Source organism: Somniosus microcephalus, chromosome 18 (assembly GCF_052327205.1).
Source record: "Somniosus microcephalus isolate GS21.2 chromosome 18, FLI_Smic_1.0, whole genome shotgun sequence".
NCBI lineage: Eukaryota > Metazoa > Chordata > Chondrichthyes > Squaliformes > Somniosidae > Somniosus > Somniosus microcephalus.
Window position 1 is genome coordinate 1,099,726 of NC_141004.1, and position 22,181 is coordinate 1,121,906.

General features: G+C 46.5%; 1 protein-coding gene across 5 annotated transcripts in view; it reads left to right on the forward strand.

Moving 5' to 3' along the window:
• The window catches only part of LOC147104971 (striatin-interacting protein 1 homolog), a 155,394-nt gene extending 134,674 nt beyond the window's left edge, over positions 1-20,720 (forward strand). For all 5 annotated transcript variants that reach the window (XM_086010950.1, XM_086010951.1, XM_086010952.1 and 2 more), the window contains 3 exons: positions 7,153-7,257; positions 10,463-10,667; positions 17,603-20,720. In XM_086010950.1, coding sequence (XP_085867076.1) covers positions 7,153-7,257; positions 10,463-10,667; positions 17,603-17,850 — 558 coding nt within the window. In that variant the 3' untranslated portion in view covers positions 17,851-20,720. The remainder of the gene's footprint in view (positions 1-7,152; positions 7,258-10,462; positions 10,668-17,602) is intronic.
• Positions 20,721-22,181: the final 1,461 nt, after the last annotated feature.

Below are 22,181 nucleotides of genomic sequence, written 5' to 3' on the forward strand. Positions count from 1 at the left end.
TACATTCCCACGAGGGGGAAAAGGTAGGGCAACCAAAGCCAGAGCTCCCTGGATGACAGAAGAGGTAGAGAGTAAGATAAAGCAGAAAAAAGGGGCATATGACCGATGTTAGATTGAGAATACAAGTGAGAACCAGGCTGAATACAGAAAGCTCACGGGAAGTGAAATAGGAAATAAGAGGAGCAAAGAGAGTGTATGAGAATAGACTGGCAGCTAACATAAAAAGAAATCCAGAAGTCTTCTATAGGCATATAAATAGTAAACGGGTAGTAAGAGGAGGGGGTAGGGCAGATTAGGGACCAAAAAGGAAACCTATGCATGGAGGCAGAGGGCATGGCTGAGGTACTAAATGAGTACTTTGCATCTGTCTTCACCAAGGAAGAAGATGCTGCCAAAGACATAGTGAAGGAGGAGGTAGAGGAGATACTGGGTGGGATAAAAATTGATAGAGTAGGTACTGGAAAGGCTGGCTGTACTTAAAGTAGATAAGTCACCAGGATCAGATGAGATGCATCCTAGGATGCTGAGGGAAGTGAAGGAAGAAATCGCAGAGGTACTGGCCATAATCTTCCAATCCTCCTTGGATATGGGGGTGGTGCCAGAGGGTTGGAGAATTGCAAATGTTACACCCTTGTTCAAAAAAGGGTGCAAGGATAAACCCAGCAACTACAGGCCAGTCGATTTAACCTCGGTAGTGGGGAAGCTTTTAGATACGATAATCCGGGACAATTAACAGTCACTTGGACGAGTGTGGATTAATTAAGGAAAGCCAGCACGGATTTGTTAAAGGCAAATTGTGTTTAACCAACTTGATTGCATTTTTTGATGAGGTAACAGAGAGGGTTGATGAGGGCAATGCGGTTGATGTGATGTACATGGACTTCCAAAAGGCGTTTGATAAAGTGCCACATAATAGGCTTGCCAGCAAAGTTGAAGCCCGTAGAATAAAAGGGACAGTGGCAACATGGATACGAAATTGGCTAAGTGACAGGAAACAGAATAGTGTTGAACGGTTTTTCGGACGGGAGGAAGGTATACAGTGGTGTTCCCCAGGGATCGGTTCTAGGACTGCTGCTTTTCTTGATGCATATATTAATGATTTGGACTTGGGTACACAGGGCACAATCTCAAAATTTGCAGATGACACAAAACTTGGAAGTATAGTGAACAGTGAGGAGGATAGGAATAGACTTCAAGAGGGCATAGACAGGCTGGTGGAATGGGCAGACACGTGACAGATGGAAGTTTAACACAGCAAAGTGTGAAGTGATACATTTTGCTAGGAAGAACGAGGAAAGGCAATATAAACTAAAGGATACAATTTTAAACGGGGTGCATGAACAGAGAGACCTGGGGGTATATGTGCACAAATCGTTGATGAACATAAATAGGAGCAGGAGTAGGCCATTCGGCCCTTTGAGCCTGCTCCGCCATTCAATGAGATCATGGCTGATCTGCTGCCTCAACTCCATTCACCGGCCCTATCGCCATATCCCTTGATGCCTTTACTAGTCAGAAATCTATTGACTTCTGTTTTAAATATACCCAATGACTGAGCCTCCACAGCCCTCTGGGGTAGAGAATTCCAAAGATTCACCACCCTCTGTGTGAAGAAATGTCTTCTCATCTCAGTCCTGAATGGCCTACCCTTTATCCTGAGGCTGTGGCCCCTGGTTCTAGACTCCCCAGCCAAGGGAAACATTCTCCCAGCATCCACCCTATCAAGCCCTGTAATAATTTTGTATGCTTCAATGAGATCCCCACTCATTCTTCTGAATTCAAGCGAACACAGGCCTAGTTTACTCAATCCCTTCTCATACAACAGTCCTGCCATCCCAGGAATTAATCTCATGAACCTTCGTTGCACTCCCTCTATGGCAAGTATATCCTTCCTTCGGTAAGGAGACCAAAATTGTACACAGTACTCCAGGTGTGGCCTCACCAAGGCCCTATATAATTGGAGTAAGACTTCTTTACTCCTGTACTCAAATCTTCTTGTAATGAAGGCCGGCATACTATTTGCCTTTCTAATGGCTTGCTGCACCTGCACATTCACTTTCAGTGACTCATGTACAAGGACACCCAGGTCCCTTTGAGCATCTGCATTCCCCAATCTTTCACTATTTAGGAAATACTCTGCCTTTCTGTTTTTTCTACCAAAGTGGATAACTTCACATTTATCCACATTATATTCCATCTGCCATGTTCTCGCCCACTCACTGAGCCTGTCGAGATCCCCTTGAAGCCTCTTCACAACTGACACTGCCACCTAGCTTTGTTTCATCAGCAAATTTGGAAATGTTACATTTAGTCCCCTCATCCAAATCATTGATATAGATTGTGAATAGCTGGGGCCCAAGCACCGATCATTGCGGTACCCCACTAGTTAAGGCCTGCTATCCTGAAAAAAACCCGTTTATTCCTACTCTTTGTTTTCTGTCTGTTAACCAATTATCAATCCATGCTAGTATATTACCCCCAATTCCATGTGCCCTAATTTTGTTCACCAACCTCTTGTGTGGGACCTTATCGAAGGCCTTCTGAAAACCCAGATACACCACGTCTACCGGTTCCCCTTTGTCTACTCCACTAGTTACATCCTCAAAGAACTCCAATAGGTTTGTCAAACAGGATTTCCCTTTCATAAATCAATGCTGACTCTGCCCAATCTTACTATTAGTTTCTAAGTGCCCAGTTATTGCTTCCTTTATAATAGATTCCAGCATTTTCCCAACTACTGATGTGAGGCTAACCGGTCTGTAGTTCCCCGTTTTCTCTCTCCCTCCTTTCTTAAATAGCGGGGTTACATTTGCTATCCTCCACTCTGCAGAAACCGTTCCAGAATCTCTAGAATTTTGGAAGATGACAACCAATGTGTCCACTATCCCAATGGCCACCTCTTTCAAAACCCTAGAATGTAGGTCATCCGGTCCTCGGGATTTATCGACTTCTAGTCCCATTAATTTTGCTAGTACTGTTTTTTTACTTATAGTAATTACTTTAAGTTCTTCATTCTTGCCACACCCTTGGTTTTCTCGTATTTCTGGGAGGTTTTTTGTGTCTTCCTCCGTGAAGACAGAAACAAAGTATTTATTTAATTTCTCTGCCATTTCCTCATTCCACATTATAAATTCTCCCGTCTCTGACTGTAAAGGACCTACATTTACCTTCGCCAGTCTTTTCCTTTTCACATACCTATAGAAGCTTTTACAATCCTTTTTTATATTTTTCGCTAGTTTGTGCTTATATTCCATTTTCCCTTTCATCATCAATTTCTTGGTCCCCCTTTGCTGATTTCTAAAACGATCCCAATCCTCAGGCTGCCTGCTTTTTCTGGCAACTTTATAAACTTCCTCCTTTGACTTAATACTAGCTTTAAGGTGGCAGGACAGGTTGAGAAAGCGATTAAAAAGCATACAGGATCCTGGGCTTCATAAATAGAGGCATAGAGTACAAAAGCAAGGAAGTTATGATGGACCTTTATAAAGCACTGGTTCGGCCCCAACTGGAGTATTGTGTTCAATTCTGGGCACCGCACATTAGGAAGGATGTAAAGACTTTAGAGAGGGTGCCGAAAAGATTTACAAGAATAGTTCCAGGGATGAGGGACTTCAGTTACGTGGATAGACTGGAGAAGCTGGGGTTGTTCTCCTTAGAGCAGAGAAGATTAAGAGATGATTTGATAGCGGTGTTCAGAATCATGAGGGGTCTAGACGGTAGATAAAGAGAAACTGTTCCCATTAGCGGAAGGGTCGAGACCCAGAGGACAGAGATTTACGATCATTGGCAGAAGGTCCAAAGGCGACATGAGGAAAAACTTTTTTACGCAGCGAGTGGTTATGATCTGGAATGCACTGTATGAAAGGGTGGTGGAGGCAGGTTTAATCGTGGCTTTCAAAAGGGAAGTAGATAAGTACTTGAAAGAAAAAAATTGCTGGGCTACGGAGAAAGGGCGGGGGATTGGGACTAGCTGAAGTGCTCTTGCAGAGAGCTGACACAGACTCGACGGGCTGAATGGCCGCCTACTGTGCTGTAACGATTCTGTGGCGTCCCACAGGGATCTGTGCTGGGACCTCAACTATTCACTATTTATTAACAACTTGGATGACGGGATAGAGAGCCACATATCCAAGGTTGCCGATGACACAAAGATAGGCGGCATTGTAAGCAGTGTAGATAGAAGCTTCTAATTACAAAGAGATATTAATAGATTAAGTGAATGGGCAAAATTGTGGCAAATGGATTTCAGTGTCGGCAAATGTGAGCTCGTCCACTTTGGACCAAAAAAGGATAGATCAGAGTACTTTCTAAGTGGTGAAAAGTTAGAAGCAGTGGAGTTCCGAAGAGATTTAGGGGTCCATGTACAGGTACAGAAAATAATCAAAACGGCTACTGGAATGCTGATCTTCGTATCTAGAGGACAAGAATACAAGGGGGTAGAAGTTATGCTGCAGCTATACAAAGCCCTGGTTAGACCACACCTGGAGTACTGTGTTCAGTTTTGGGCACCACGCCTTAGGAAGGATACATTGACCTTGGAGGGAGTGCAGCATAGATTTACTAGAATGATAGCTGGACTCCAAAGGTTAAATTACAAGGAGAGATTACCCAAACTTGGGTTGTATTCTAAATTGAATTTAGAAGATAAAGGGGTGATTTGATCGAAGTTTTCAAGATATTAAGGGGAACTGATGGGGTAGATAGAGAGAAACTATTTCCGCTGGTTGGGGAGTTGAGGATTAGGGGACATAGTCTAAAATTAGAGCCAGGCCTTTCAGGAGTGAAGTTAGGAAACACTTCTGCACGTAAAGGGTGATATAAGTTTGGAACATTCTTCTGCAAACGGCAATTGATGCTAGGTCAATTAATTTTTAACCTGAGATTTATAGATTTTTGTTAACCAAAGGTATTAAGGGATAGGGGGGTAAATGGGTATATGGAGTTAGGTCACCGATCAGCCATGGTCTCATTGAATGACAGAACAGCTTCGAGGGACTGAATGGTCTCCTCCTGTTCCTATGTTCTTATATTGAAGGGGAAATAGAGGGCTATGGGGAAAGAGCAGGGCAGTGGCACTAATTGGATAGCTCTACCAAGGAGCCGGCACAGGCATGAGGGGCTGGATGGCCTTCTGTACTGTATCATACTATGATATAGATTGTACAAGATTGTAAATGGTATGGAAAAGATAGATTAAGGCATTTAAATTAGTGAGAGTAAGGCAAGGGTGGCACGCCTATACAAGTAAAAGCCAAACTTGGAACTGAGATTCTCCTCCACACAGAAATCAGCACTGGAATCCCAGATAGGCAGATATGAGGTGAAGAAACGATTGGAATTTACTAATGGAAGAACTTTAAGGGTAATTCTGGAGAGATGAGCAAAGATGGGTCACATAAGCTTCCTCAGTCTTATCTCGTGATCTTGATTTAGATGCTTTGATAGGGAAGCTATGGATTTTTAATGGAATGATGAGCTAGATGTGCAGAATGGCCTCCCTCATATGTACGTAACATTGTTAATTATAAAGGTAGCTGCAGTAGTCGCTCACTGTGAATATGTATTTGGGAGCCACATGGAAGATAGTCTATAGGGTTTCTCTATCGAGGAATTATACACAATGCATATTTAATTTATAGTGCAGTAGAATTCACTTCTAGTGATCACTTGCAAACTTCGCAAGATCTAGTGAAATTATCAGGCCACAAAAATTAGTTAGGCACTAAAATTGTCATTTAGATATTTGATTAGGTTGGTTTGGTGGTGAAATTTATGCATCATTTAAAAAAATTGTAACAAATACAAAGTTGTAACACATTCAAAACTGAGAAAATAAAAAGTTTAAGGATTTAAAATTAGCTTAAGATTTGGGATAATTTTGGTAAAATTGAGAATAGTCCAGTGACTACAGGTAGACTATCCTTTATCCGAACTTCTGAAAACCGAAAACCTTTAAAAACCAAAAGTTTTTTTTGTTCAGCGTAAGTCGTGCGCACGACATGACCAGAGTGGCGCACGACTTACGCTGAGCAGGGCAGAGGGTCACAGAGTTCCCTCCTGGGTAGGAGATTGCAGGCCGAGCTGGGCAGTGTGAAGGAGGTACCGGGAGAGTGAACCCAACAATACAGCGGCCCGTCCGATAGCTGCAGCAGCCCGTCCGATATTCTTTTCTCCCCCCGACCCGAACTGAACCGCGGCCCGTCCGATATTCTTTTCTCCCCCCGACCCGAACCGACCCCCGACCCAAACCGCGGCCCATCCGATATTCTTTTCTCTCTCCCCCCCCCGACCCGACCCGACCACCACCCCACCCCCACCCCCCGACCCGAACCGCAGCCCGTCCGATATTCTTTCTTCCCCCCCCCCCCCCACCCGACCTGATTTGCGGGCCAGCTTAGTAGGAGTCAGCCGATATCCGGCTTTCCAGAGAAGCAGGAAGGGGAATGAGACACGGAACAGTCACAAGAGGTAGCCTGAACTTTTAAAATTTATATTAAATACAAATTTCCCAGTCTTATAATAATACCTTCTGAAATCCGAAAACCAAAACTCAGCTGGTCCCAAGGCTTTCGGATAAGGGATAGTGTACCTGTACTTAGAAATCTGTGATTCCTTGAGGTGGTTACAGTAGTGCTTATATGTAGCGTTGTCACACTTAAACCAATTCACTAAAATTGTGTGAAAACACCTCCTGTTTAAAACTCAAATTTATCCCCTCAAATTGCTCCTGTTGCTCATACTACCACCACTAGTGACAAGGCTGTAACCATCAGCCCTTTGCCCAGTTTTGCACAGCTCAAAAGTGCTCTTTTCAGAAGCTAGTCACATTTTGAAGGATGCAATCTTTAATGTTACTGATTGTGATTTTCCTCACTTCAAGTAGATGCAGCAGCAAGTTCACCATTCCTATACTGATGGCACTGAAATGGTTCTTCCATAGAGGAGATCTTGAGCGGTCTATCAGAAATGTTATAGTGAGGAACTGCTATATTTGTATAAATACTAAGTCTACCTTGAATAATGTATCTTATAGAAACAAAATAGTTAAAAATGTTTCTCTCCTGAACTGTTGTCTGCTGTTTAGTAATATATTTTGATTTCTTTGATGGCTGAGAGTCCTTAATCTTAATTCAATTTTTTTGCCCCATCTAGGAAGCGGGTGATAACAATCAGTTCTGCTGGAGGAACCTCTTTTCGTGTATAAACCTCCTTCGAATCCTCAATAAACTGACCAAATGGAAACATTCAAGGACCATGGTGCGTCTTGTGGGTGTCGACTGTACATTTAGAAGCACCTCATAATTCTATCTGATCGTAAAAGCAATAGCCTCCTTTTTATATTAAAAAAATTACACTAAAATGGTTAACTGTAGTAACAATACTGTGAATGCTTGAATGACCCAGTCAATTCAGATACATACTAACCATTCACTCATCGTGTAACTGCTGATGCACTTGCTGCATATACTGATTATATTATACATTACATCTCCAGATATACTGATTCTTTCATTTTAACATGGTTGAGAGATTTGAGTAGCTCCAGTTCAATGCCCATCATGTCCGCGTCGGCCATCAAGTCCTATCTATTCTAACCCCATTTTCCAGCACTTCGTCTGTAGCCTTGTATGCTATGGCGTTTCAAGTGCTCATCTAAATGCTTCTTGAATGTTGTGAGGGTTCCTGCCTCCACCACCCTTTAAGGCAGTGAGTTCCAGATTCCAACCACCCTCTGGGCGAAAAAGTTTTCCCTCAAATCCCCTCTAAACCTCCTGCCCCTTACCTTGAAACTATGCCCCCTGGTTATTGACCCCTCTACTAAGGGGAAAAGTTCCTTTCTATCTACCCTATCTATGCCCCTCATCATTTTGTACACCTCAATCAGGTCCCCCCTCAGCCTTCTCTGCTTTAAGGAAAATAACCCCAGCCTGTCCAGTCTCTCTTCATAGCTGAAACGCTCCAGCCCAGGTAACATCCTGGTGAATCTCCTCTGCACCCTCTCCAATGCAATCACATCCTTCCTATAGTGTGGCGACTAGAACTGCGCACAGTATTCCAGCTGTGGCCGGATAGGAGCAGGAGTAGGCCATTCGGCCCCTCGAGCCTGCTCCGCCATTCAATGAGATCATGGCTGATCAGCCAAACTCCGTACCCTGTCCCTGCCTTCTCCCCATATCCCTTGATCCCTTTAGCCTTAAGAAATATGTCTAACTCCTTCTTGAATATATTTAATGAATTGGCCTCAACTGCCTTCTGTGGTAGAGAATTCCACAGGTTCACCACTCTCTGGGTGAAGAAATTCCTCCTCATCTCTGTCCTAAATGGCTTACCCCTTATCTTTAGACTGTGACCCCTGGTTCTGGACTCCCCAACCATCGGGAACATCGTTCCTGCATCTAATCTGTCTAGTCCTGTTAGAATTTTATAAGTTTCAATGAGATCCCCTCTCATTCTTCTAAACTCCAGCGAGTATAAGACCTATCGACCCAATCTCTCCTCATACGTCATTCCTGCCATCCCAGGTATCAGTCTGGTGAATCTTCGCTGCACTCCCCACAGCAAGGTCACTCTGTCCTTCCTGGGATCCTACCATTCATTGTGTATTCCCTTACCTTGTTAGTCCTCCCAAAATGCATCATCTCACATTTTTCAGGGTTAAATTCCATTTGCCACTGTTATGCCCATCTGACCAACCCATCTATATCATCCTGTAGCCTGAGGCTTCCCTCCTCGCTATTTACCACTCCACCAATTTTCATGTCATCTGCAAACTTACTGATCATACCGCCTACATGAATATCTAAATCATTAATGTACACTACAAACAGCAAGGGACCCAGCACCCGATCCCTGCGGTACACCACTGGACACAGGCTTCCAGTCACAAAAACAACCTTCGACCATCACCCTCTGCCTCCTGCCACTAAGCCAATTTTGGATCCCATGGGCTCTTACCTTCTTGACCAGTCTACCATGCGGGACTTTGTCAGAAGCCTTACTGAAGTCCATGTAGACTACATCAACTGCACTACCCTCATCCACACACCTAGTCACCCCCTTGCAAAATTTAGTCAAATTGATTAGGCATGATCTCCCCCTGACAAAGCCATGCTGACTATCCTTGATTAGTCCTTGCCTCTCCAAGTGGAGACTAATTCAAACTCTATGGGCAGGATTTTCATTGAGCCGTGGAGGCGGGATTGGAGGCGTGTGCGGGGTTAAAATCTTGAAATCGGGGGGCACGAACCCAACCCGCCTCCATGCTAGTTTCAAAGGAGGCGGGTACTCGACCCGCACTGGGACCCGCCTCCCCAAGGCGGGAAGGGGATTAGTGCCAATTAACTGCCTGTTAACAGGCAGTTTTTAGCCTAATCCCTATTTTTCTTGAAGTGTCGGATTCCCGACGGCTCCAAACCACGCCAAGTTAGCGAGGCAGGCCGTCGGGATGAAGGACTTGGAGGGGTGGAGATGTCCGGTGTTCAGGTGAGTGATGGGTGCATGAGTGCAGTGGTAAGTGTGTGTAAAGTGTTTAAAGAAGTTTTACTTACATGTACTTACCTTTACAGCCTTCCTTCCTTCAGGTCTCGGGAGTCCCTCATGTCACCAGCACAGAAAGCAGAATGGCTGCGATCTGTCAAAATCTGCAACATTCAGCTTTCTGGTCCGGAGAGATCTCTAAATCATCCTGAGAGGAAGGAATTAACTTAAAGTACAGATTGTCAGTGTTTGACAGCTTCAAACAGCTGTGAAACGCTGATATTTCATCTGTCAAAAAGTCTTGACAGATGAAATGTCAATCTGTGATGTCACCTGTTGCCGGGTGGCCCTTAATTGGCCTGCTGAGCCCACTGGGCGGGCTCAACAAGGTCAATCAAGTAAAAATCGTGTGGGTTGGCCACAACTCGATGGAGGCGGGACTACAACCCCAAAAGTTGTAGTCCCGCCTCCTACACGCATCCAGTATCAAAATCCAGCCCTTTGACTCTAATGTTGGTGTGAAAGCTGAAACCTTAAAAGAAAAGGAAAATGACTGCCCTGGGAGCCTAATATTCCCTTTGCCTGCTTGCAGTCTAATTGTTAAAAGCTCCCTTATAGAACTTCTGTATTCTACAATGCTACATTCAGCATTTTGTGCAATAAAATATTACATTCAATCATTTTAATGAAGAATGACAAGTACAGAGGCTTTTCAACAGTTTCTAGGTATGAGGACCCACCACAGTCCATAATAACATTTATTACAACACTAAGTCACAGCTGTAAACCCCTACAATATAAAATAATTTTAGAAGTCTATGTTTGGTATCCGCACATTTGGGAATTCAATCGCTTACCAAATTATAGTATGAGATTATTAGGTCATATGTGTAAAATACTATTTTGCAAAAAGCGTTTAAAAAGGGGACAGACTGTCATCCATTGCCTTCATTGAGTATCAGTTCATGTCTTCTTTATTATATAGATGCTGGTAGTGTTTAAGTCGGCTCCAATCCTGAAACGAGCACTCAAGGTGAAACAAGCCATGATGCAGTTATATGTCCTGAAGCTGCTGAAGGTGCAGACCAAATACCTGGGCCGCCAGTGGCGGAAGAGCAACATGAAGACAATGTCCGCAATCTACCAAAAGGTGCGCCATCGACTGAACGATGACTGGGCTTATGGAAATGGTATGTGGCTAATATTTGTACTTCTGTAACATAAAGAATTGGAAATGCATATCTTGTTCTTTAACTCTTTTTCCACAGATATCAAAAAGCTGATGCTTTAGTTAATTTTTATCTCATCTGTTTAGATTACTTTTGACCTGTAAATCATCTCCTTACTGAGAAGACAAGCTAAATTGGTTGGGATAATTTTAAAACAGCTGGATTTGTTAAAGAGAAAGAAGAAAAAATCTTGCATTTATATGGTGCCTCGTCGCATCTCTCAAAGTGCTTGACATGCAGTGAATTGCTTTGAAGTTAAGTCACTATTATGTAAATAAATGCAGTAGCCAACTTATACACAACAAGATCTCACCAATAGCAGTTGGATCTGTTTTGGTGGTGGTAGTTAAGAGATGAATGTTGGCCAGGACACTGGGGGACTACCTGTGCTTGAAAGAGTGGCATAGGCGCCTTAAAATCCACCTGAACTGCACAACACAGAGCTCGGTTCTGTTTACCATAACATCCAAAAAAGGTCCCTTGTGCAATGAAGTACTTCATCAGTACTGCCCACCTCGATTATCTGCTGAAGGCCCAGAGTTGCACTCTTAATTTATTTTCAGGATGTGGGCGTTGCTGACAAGGCCAGCATTTATTGCCCATCCCTAGTTGCCCCTTCAGTAGGTAGTGGTGGGCCTTCTTGAACCGCTGCAGTCATAGTCATACGGCACAGAAGGACGCCATTCGGACCATCCAGTCCGTGCCGGCTCTCTGTAGAGCAATCCAGTCAGTCCCATTCCCCCGCTCTATCCCCGGAGCCCTGCAAGTTTATTTCCCTCAAGTGCCTATCCAGTCTCCCCTTGAAAACATTGAGTGTCTCCGCTTCCACCACTTCTGTCGGCAGCGAGTTCCAGGTCCTCACCACTCGCTGCGTAAAAAAGTTTTTCCTCACATCCCCCTTGTATTTCTTGCCCAAAACCTTAAATCTGTGTCCCCTAGTCCTTGTACCATCAACTAGTGGGAACAGCCTTTCCCAATCTAGCCTATCCAAACCCGTCATAATCTTGCACCCCTCTATCAAATCACCCCTCGACCTCCTTTGCTCTAATGCAAACAAATCCAGCTTCTCCAATCTGTCCTTGTAGATATGATCCTCCATCCCTGGAACCATTCTGGTAAATCTCCTCTGCACCCTCTCAAGGGCCTTCACATCCTTCCTAAAGTGTGGTGACCAGAACTGGACGCAATACTCCAGTTGTGGCCTAACCGCTTTATAAAGATTCAACATAACTTCTCTACTTTTGTACTCAATACCTCTATTTATGAAGCCCAAGACCCCATATGCTTTGCTAACCACTCTCAATATGTCCTGCCACCTTCAGCGACCTATGCACATTAACTCCCAGGTCCCTCTATCCCTGCACACTCTTTAAAACTGTACCATTAAATGTATATTGCCTCTCCCTGTTCTTTCTGCCAAAATGCATCACCTCACACTTCTCTATTAAATTCCATCTGCCACTTGTCTGTCCATTCTGCTAGCCTTTCTATGTCCTGTTGAGGTCGATTGGCATCATCCTCATTTGCCACACCCCCAAGTTTGGTGTCATCGGCAAATTTAGAAATTCTACTCTGTATTCTAATACGGGGAATACCACTGTCTACCATCCTCCAGTCTGAAAAACAGCCATTTACCACAACTCGCCAATTCCTTATCCAAGCTGCCACTGACCCACCTATTCCATGAGCCTCAATTTTGGTAACCAGCCTTCTATGTGGTACTTTGTCAAACACCTTCTGAAAATCCATGTAGACAACATCCATTGCATTCCCTTCATCAATCCTCTCCGTTATTTCATCAAAAAATTCAATTAGATTAGTCCGATATGATCTGCCTTTTACATATCCATGTTGGCTCTCCTTAATTAGCTTAAACCTCTCCAAATGCCCCTCAATTGTTTTCTTGATTTATCTGCTCCTATCTAATATGGTACTACTTCCGCCTCTAGTACTAGTTTCTTCTCTAGTACTATCCAACACACTCGCTCTTCTATGCACCTTATTCCTCTTTTCTACTCCTATATGCTGGTGCCCATCCCCCTGCCAAGCTAGTTTAAACCCTCCCCAACAGCACTAGCAAACCTCCCCGCAAGAATATTGGTCCCTGCTCTTTGAGGTGTAACCCATCCGGCTTGTACAGGTCCCACCTTCCCCAGAAACGGTCCCAATGCCTCAGGAATCTAAAGCACTCTCTCCTGCACCATCTCTCCAGCCATGCATTCATCTGTTCTATCCTATTCCTGTGCTCACTTGCAAGTGGCACTGGGAGTAATGCGGAGATTACTACCTTCGAGGTTCTGCTTTTTAATCTCTCTCCTAGCTCCCTAAACTCTGCCTGCAGGGACCTCATCCCTCTTTCTGCCTATGTCGTTGGTACCGATATGGACAATGACCTCTGGCTGTTCACCTTCCCCCCTCAGAGTGTCCTGCAGCCGCTCAGTAACATCCTTGACCCTGGCACCAGGGAGGCAACATACCATCCTGGAGTCACGTCAGCAGCTGCAGAAAAGCCTGTCTGCTCCCCTAACTATCGAATCCCATCCCACTATTGCTGTTCCACTCTTTTTCCTCCCCCCCCCCCCCCCCCCCCCCCGTGCAGCTGAGCCACCCATGGTGCCGTGGACTTGACTCTGGCTGCACTCCCCAGAGGAACCATCGCCCTCACCAGTACTCAGAACAGAATACTGGTTGGAGAGCATGATGCACTCCGGGGACTCCTGCACTACCTACCTGGTCCTCTTCTGTCTGGCGGTCACCCGTTCCCTCTCTGCCTGCATACTTTTAAGCTGTGGGGTGGCCACCTCTAGAAGCGTACTATCCACGTAGCTCTCAGCCTCGCGGATGCACCGCAGTGACTCCAGCCGCTGCTCAAGCTCCGAAACCCGGAGCTCGAGTTGATGTAGCTGGTGACACTTCCTGCGGTCGTGGTCATCCAGGCTACGCGAAGCATCCAGGACTTCCCACATGGCACAGAATGTGCACTCCACGGGACTGAGCTGCCCTGCCATGCCTCTATTTAATAGACTAAGAACTAACCCAGCAGAAATAAACTTAAAACTTAACAAAAAAAACACTTCCCAGCTCCTCACCAATCAGCTCTTTCCCTCTATTTTATAGACTACTAGCTGGGGGAGCCCGGCGGTGCCGAGGCTTTCTCGAGGGCATGTTGTTGTTGGAAGAGAGAGAGGCAGCGACTGGGGGAAGAGAGAGAGGGAAGGAGAGAGAGAGAGAGGGAATGAGAGAGAGGGAAGGAGAGAGAGAGAGGGAAGGAGAGAGAGAGAGAGAGAGAGAGGGAAGGAGAGAGAGAGAGAGAGAGGGGGGGAAGGAGAGAGAGAGAGAGAGAGAGGGGGAAGGGAGAGAGAGAGAGATGGAAGGAAAGAGAGAGAGAGACGGAAGGAGAAAGAGAGGGAAGGAGAAAGAGAGGGAAGGAGAGAGAGAGAGACAGAGAGAGAGAGGGAAGGAGAGAGAGATTGGGAGTGTGAGAGAGAGAGAGATTGGGAGTGAGAGAGAGAGAGATTGGGAGTGAGAGAGATTGGGAGTGAGAGAGAGAGATTGGGAGTGAGAGAGAGATTGGGAGTGTGAGAGAGAGAGAGAGAGATTGGGAGTGTGAGAGAGACTGGGCGTGTGAGAGAGAGATTGGGTGTGTGAGAGAGAGAGATTGGGTGTGTGAGAGAGAGATTGGGAGTGTGAGAGAGAGATTGGGAGCGTGAGAGAGAGAGAGAGAGAGATTGGGAGTGTGAGAGAGAGAGATTGGGAGTGTGAGAGAGAGAGATTGGGAGTGAGAGAGAGAGAGATTGGGAGTGAGAGAGAGAGAGACTGGGAGTGTGAGAGAGAGAGATTGGGAGTGAGAGAGAGAGACTGGGAATGTGTGAGAGAGAGAGATTGGGAGTGTGAGAGAGAGAGATTGGGAGTGTGAGAGAGAGAGATTGGGAGTGAGAGAGAGAGAGATTGGGAGTGTGAGAGAGAGATTGGGAGTGTGAGAGAGAGAGAGAGATTGGGAGTGTGAGAGAGAGAGAGAGATTGGGAGTGAGATTGGGAGTGTGAGAGAGAGAGAGAGATTGGGAGTGTGAGAGAGAGAGATTGGGAGTGTGAGAGAGAGAGAGATTGGGAGTGTGAGAGAGAGAGAGACTGGGAGTGTGAGAGAGAGAGATTGGGAGTGAGAGAGAGAGATTGGGAATGTGAGAGAGAGAGAGATTGGGAGTGAGAGAGAGACTGGGAGTGAGAGAGAGAGAGATTGGGAGTGTGAGAGAGAGAGAATGGGGAGATAGAGAGAGAGAGATTGAGTGTGAGAGAGAGAGACTGGGAGTGTGAGAGAGAGAGAATGGGGAGATAGAGAGAGAGAGCGACTGAGGGGGAGAGAGAGAGCGACTGATGGGTGAGAGAGAGATGTGGAGAGAGAGAGAGGGAGAGACTGGGGAGATAGAGAGAGAGACTGAGGGGGGGGGGGAGAGAGAGACTGAGGGGGGAGAGACAGAGCGAGAGGGAGAGAGAGAGAGAGAGACGGGGAGAGAGACTTTTTCGAGGGCATGTTGGAAGAGAGAGAGCGAGTGGGGGGGGGGGAAGAGAGAGAGAGAGAGAGCGAGTGGGGGGGGCGGTGCAGAGGCTTTTTTGAGGGCATGTTGTTGGAAGAGAGAGAGGGAGCGACTGGGGGGGGAAGAGAGAGAACGACGGGGGGGGGAAGCGAAAGAACGACTGGGGGGGGGAGCGAGAGAGCGACTGGGGGGAGAGAGAGCGACGGGGGGAAGAGAGAGAGCGACTGGGGGGGAAGAGAGAGAGCGACGGGGGGGAAGAGAGAGAGCGACTGGGGGGAGAGAGAGAGCGACTGGGGAAGAGAGAGAGCGACTGGGGGGGAAGAGAGAGAGTGACGGGGGGGAAGAGAGAGAGTGACTGGAGGGAAGAGAGAGAGCGACTGGGGGGAAGAGAGAGAGCGACGGGAGGGAAGAGAGAGAGCGACGGGGGGGAAGAGAGAGAGCGACTGGGGGGAAGAGAGAGAGCGACTGGGGGGAAGAGAGAGAGCGACGGGGGGGAAGAGAGAGAGCGACGGGGGGGAAGAGAGAGAGCGACGGGGGGGAAGAGAGAGAGCGACGGGGGGGAAGAGAGAGAGCGACGGGGGGGAAGAGAGAGAGCGACGGGGGGGAAGAGAGAGAGCGACTGGGGGGAAGAGAGAGAGCGACGGGGGGGAAGAGAGAGAGCGACTGGAGGGAAGAGAGAGAGCGACTGGGGGGGAAGAGAGAGAGCGACGGGAGGGAAGAGAGAGAGCGACGGGGGGGAAGAGAGAGAGCGACGGGGGGGAAGAGAGAGAGCGACGGGGGGGAAGAGAGAGAGCGACGGGGGGGAAGAGAGAGAGCGACGGGGGAGAAGAGAGAGAGCGACGGGGGGGGGGGAAGAGAGAGAGCGACCGGGGGGGGGGAAGAGAGAGCGCGACGGGGGGGAAGAGAGAGAGCGACGGGGGGGAAGAGAGAGAGCGACTGGGGGGAGAGAGAGAGCGACTGGGGGGAAGAGAGAGAGCGACTGGGGGGGAAGAGAGAGAGTGACGGGGGGGAAGAGAGAGAGTGACTGGAGGGAAGAGAGAGAGCGACTGGGGGGAAGAGAGAGAGCGACGGGAGGGAAGAGAGAGAGCGACGGGGGGGAAGAGAGAGAGCGACTGGGGGGAAGAGAGAGAGCGACTGGGGGGAAGAGAGAGAGCGACGGGGGGGAAGAGAGAGAGCGACGGGGGGGAAGAGAGAGAGCGACGGGGGGGAAGAGAGAGAGCGACTGGGGGGAAGAGAGAGAGCGACGGGGGGGAAGAGAGAGAGCGACTGGAGGGAAGAGAGAGAGCGACTGGGGGGGAAGAGAGAGAGCGACGGGAGGGAAGAGAGAGAGCGACGGGGGGGAAGAGAGAGAGCGACGGGGGGGAAGAGAGAGAGCGACGGGGGGGAAGAGAGAGAGCGACGGGGGAGAAGAGAGAGAGCGACGGGGGGGGGGGAAGAGAGAGAGCGACCGGGGGGGGGGAAGAGAGAGCGCGACGGGGGGGAAGAGAGAGAGCGCGACGGGGGGGGGGGGAAGAGAGAGAGCGACCAGGGGGGGGGGAAGAGAGAGCGCGACGGGGGGGAAGAGAGAGAGAGCGACGGGGTGGGGGAAGAGAGAGAGCGACGGGGGGGGGGAAGAGAGAGAGCGACGGGGGGGAAGAGAGAGAGCGACGGGGGGGGAAGAGAGAGAGCGACGGGGGGGGGGGAACGTCACTTTTTTACTCTGACGTCACTTTTTCATAAACTGCCTCTGTTGAGTTGCTGCCGCTCCTTTGAACTGCTCTGCTCTCGCTGTGCTCCCACCAGGTCTGCTCCTTCCGGTCTCCTTTGAACTGCTCTGCTCTCGCTGTGCTCCCACCAGGTCTGCTCCTTCCGGCCTCAGTGTGGTGGAAGCTGCTGCCACAGTGCTCCTCCACCACACGGACTTTGGTGAAGTTGCACTGTGGGAGCATCTGGCTGGGAGAGATGGCGTCAGAAGATTGACTGGAATCTAGGACTTGCCTGGGCTTCCGGCCCAATTGTGCTTAAATGCATAATCTAGGCTGATTCTCCAGTGTAATACGAAGGTAGTGCTGCATTGTCGGAGTTGTTTTCTTTTAGATGAAACATTAAATCTAGGTGCGTGCTCAAGTGGAATTATTGTTTTATCTGTAAGCTTAATGGGAAAATGGTAGAGTTAGTATTCTGGGATGATGTTCAAAGGGCCTTCTTCATACAAACCTGTATGGTGAAGATTTTCTATCCTATCAGAAGCTGCCAACAGTGACTGCACTTCAAAGTAATTCACTGCATTGACATATCAGGAAGTTTGAAGATCTTCCGAAGCCTGTTTTGAAAGAAAAATAGTTTCAAATTTAATTCTCTAATTTTAAATTTTTTTATTTTTAGATCTTGACGCCCGCCCGTGGGATTTTCAGGCTGAAGAATGTACATTGAGAGCCAACATTGAACGGTTTAATAGTCGCAGATATGACAAAAACCCAAGCAACCCTGATTTTGCTCCAGTGGATAACTGTTTGCAGAGTGTCCTGGGACAGCAGCTGGTGCTACCAGAGGAATTCCAAATGAACTATGACCTTTGGCTCGAGAGGGAAGTGTTCTCAAAGCCAATTAGCTGGGAGGAGCTTCTGCAGTAATTTCCAACTCCATTCTGTATAATAGTCAATTGTTTTGTAACTGTAATAAATTAGCCAGTCTCTTCATGAACTTAGTTAGGTTTTGCAGGCTGAGAGAGATCATACTGTTTAATTTATGGCCATGTTGATGACTGGAATCCTAGCTGAGTTTCTTTCTATGTAGTGCTGAGGCCGAATGCCAAGCCCCTAGCACCTGCTAGACAGTGCCTATGTGGACGTTGGGAGGGATATCATTGGGCTTGTGATGGCTCCTATGGTTGAATACCTTACTTAGGCTCACACATGACCAAGTACTTGGATGAGGTACCAGAGGACAGCCATACTTCCAAGAATCAGGAGAGGAGAAAAAAATGTAAAGGGGGAGGAAATGAGAAACATTTCAAACCACTGGGAATGAAATGACTGCTCACTAACTAGTGAGAAAAGAGATGATGAAAAAGCAGTAAAATGCTGCTTTGTACTCGTGTCTACTTTTTGTGGCTAAAATTAAGCAAGAATTTCGCCCTCTAGGTGGCAATAAAGGGAAGCCAATTAGTCCCTGCCACCACTGGCGCTTCAGGTTAGATGACGATGCTGGTTCTTGTGGCAATTATTTACTGTTTAATACTCTGTCTTTCTGGATGGTCTACAATAAGCTTTTTCTTCTGTTTTAACTTTGCAAAGAATGAAAATGCAGGCTGTTTGAGATAACTGCCTTTGAATTATTTTTTATTCTCTTTCCTGCTCAAATCTCAGTTTTGATAATCCTCACAGCACTAACTCTTAACTTGCTCTCTCCCGGGACCTTAAATCTGGAATTCCTAATTTCTCATAATCTTCCTCCTATAATCTATAAAAAAAAATTAAGAAATCCAATTCCTGATTCACTTTATCTCCTCTTAACTGTTTTAGCTTCAGATGTATTATGGGCCATAACCCTTTACCTTGGTTTCTTAATAAACATAACGAGCAGCTTAGTGGAACGTAAGTAACTGAGGCACTGGTAGTATTGTGGTTTGGTGTATATTTTGCATTGTTCCCATTTAATCGTTATCTATGTAATAGCAGACTGTTTTCTGGCCCTAGTACAGATGTCTTGGTAATTGTGAACTGAAGCTTGGTGGTGTGACTTAGTTGTATTTCTGCAATGCTTAAACAGTCATGACCAAAGTCATAAACACTTGTTTTACGAGCAAAATTCCAAGGGACCCATTTATTCCCACTATAGAATTCTAATGTATCAGACTCTTGTTAACTCCCATTTTATGGAATTCCAATAGACCAAACTAGTTGTGGAGAATTGTAGTTATTGGTGTGGGGTGGTGCTAACCTGGCACATCATGTCGCAACCAGGGTTTACAGCGTCAAGTGAAGTAAATCTGGCCATGGTGAGGCCATCCCTGGCCTCCTGGGCAGCAATGTGGTCAGGTGCTGATGCCCTGTGTTCTGTGCAGCATCAGTTGATTGCGGAGAAGGTCGGTGATGCTGGTGTGCCTGGCGATGCTGGGGTTGGGGCTGATTGTGGTGGGATTCTGAGGACCAAGGTGTGAGAGTTTCAAGGGCACCCATGCTGATGGAATGGATGGTAGGTGAAGTAGAGATGACAAGCCAATGATGGGAGAAGTAATGAGCTCAGACTGGTTGGAGACTTGTGTAAAGACTTGCAGCACCCTGAATCTGTAGTGGAAATGCAGTTTAGAGAAGCTAGTGGTTAAGGGAATATTTCTCAATCAGCTGGGAGCTTTGACTTGACATTTGAAGCTGTCGACTCATCAGCTGATTCAATGGCCACTGACCTCCTGCCTCAGCTTCACAGATGAGGTCTAGGCACAGCGGGAAACCGGTCAAATCCAAAAAGCTGGGAAAAAACTATTGATAAGTGGCTGTAAACAAGCCACTAATTTTAATTGCCTCCCCCGCCGCTGCGTGTCGAATCTACTCAGCGCTGACAGACCCGACATTTGGTAAAGGCGTGTGGCGGCGGGTTCACAGCGGAGTCCCAACCCGCTGGGGGGAGGAAAAACACTCCCACCCAACCTGCCACCGATTGCGCCCGCTGACCCCCTGCAAATACCAGCCCTTGGAATCTGAAAAGATTCCTCAACCACAAGGTTATGGTATTGCAGGGTTTGAGGCAGAAAAAATGAGCTGCTTCCCTTATTGGAGAATATACCCTCAAGCAACCACAAAGCATTGGAATATTTTCAACTTCTTTGGGATGGGAAGAGGGAGGAAAATTAAGTGACATTTTATTGCTACCTAGCTATCTGTTCTGTAAGTAACACATTGAGAATTGTGAATGATGCACTAAACTGTGAGAATGGTTTATCAACTGCCCTGAAGTGCACTTCTATATGTCTCTTGACTGCCCTGATTTAATCAGGACATTAGGCAATGAGGACTTGGTTCATTTTAGCACATTCCTGGGCCTGCGCAGTAATAGATTATTAAAAATACTGATTCTTTTTTTTCACACAACTCCTCACTAATCCCTGCAGACTGGTGATGTGCATTGTCCAACTTGGCTGCTGATCTGCAAATTGAGATATCTATAGTGCATCGGTTCTTAATATCTGTGCGTAATGTGGACTGCAGGTCCAGACCGTTGCTCTTCACATACGCTCACATGTATTTTTGCAAGTATGACCTTAAAGGGCATGTCAATCATAGGAACAAAATAAGATCCCTTGATGCACAGGACCTTTCTGTCAAAGCATTGCTGCAGAATGCAATCACACTCTATTCCTTTCTTATCATGGTGCTATACTAATATTAGATGTTGTGAACATTTAACACAAGGTTTTATTATATGTATTTTAGTAAAATAAGTCATTTCTGTAAATTTATTGTATTATTGAATTATTTCATTAGAGTGGTACTTGTTCCCCCTTCATGATGTCTGAACTCTTTCCTTGTGGGCCATTCACATTTTGAGAATAATGGTACTGACCTTGCATGGGCTGGATTTTAGATTTGTGCCTGCGTGTAGAACTTGTTGGGTAATTCGTTACCATCACCATCACCTTCTGGCATTTGTACAGAGGAATAAGGGGAAAAAATGGACATCAAGCTAAAGGAGGAGATACTGGGAGTTGTGACCAAAAGCCTGGTCAAAGAGGTGGGTTTTAGGGAGGGTCTTATAGGAAAGAGAGGTGGAGAGGCTGAGTTGTTTAAAAAGGGAATTACAGAGTTTAGCGTCGCACCTGAAAGCATGCCGACAAATGAAGTTTATGGAGGATTGGAAATGGCCAGGAGAGCATCAGAATAGTTGAGTCTGGATGTAACAAAGGCGCATGAAGGTTTCAGCGGCAGATAGTAACATAGTAATAGTTTCAAGCAGGAGATCATCTTCAGCCCACCTAGCCACAGTGTTCCCTTCGGCCCTCCTAGCCACAGTGTTCCCTTCGGCCCATCTAGCCCTCCTAACCACAGTGTTCTCTTGGTGCATTTCTGATAACCCTGAATCCCAGCTGTTGGCCAGAACCAGTCTAGCTCCTACTTGAAACGCATTAACATTTCTTGTTCCACCACCCCAGTGCCGTTAATCTGTTCCACGTACTCACCACCCTATCAGTAAAACAAGTTCTTCCTATATTTCCTATTTTCTTTTGTTAATTTGTAATTATGATTCCTTGTGCTTAAATTCTGCACCATGTATGACAGTGGGGTATTTATATACTAGTACAGTGTACAACTCTCTGCCGAGTAATGGGAGTAAAGCGCTCCTATATATTTGTTACTTAACCCATCGTGTGTTACTGGGGTATAACAGGTTTATGTATATGACACATAATCTGAATTACTGGTTACAACACTCCTTTGCGTTGTGTAGATAGTGATGAGACCGCGGGTGTCGGCGGGAGGCGCGAGCGGGAAGCTTAAAAAGGCTTCAGAGACCCAGGTAAGGCCTCAGACCGCGGGTGTCGGCGGGAGGCGCGAACAGGAAGCTTAAAAAGGCTTCAGAGACCCAGGTAAGGCGTACCAATCTCCAGCCTCCGAAGTCAGAGGGAAGGAGAGAGGTAAAAAGTAATCAAGTGTGACGTCACCAGAAAGCGGGTAAGTGATTGGTTGGTAAGTATTTCTCTCTTTTTAAGCTTAAACTCTGTGGTTTATAGTTTCTAAGGTGCGATATTCATCATCTAGAATCGGGGCAGAGGGTATTTAAGAATAATAATAAATTGAATTAATTACATAGAATGGGAGATCAGGTGATGTGTTGCTGCTGCAATATGTGGGAGCTGGTGGACACCATTGATGCTCACAGTGATCACATTTGCAGTAAGTGTTGGCTGCTCGAGGAATTCCGGCTCCGTGTTGAAGAGCTGGAGTCCGAGCTTCAAACACTGAGACAC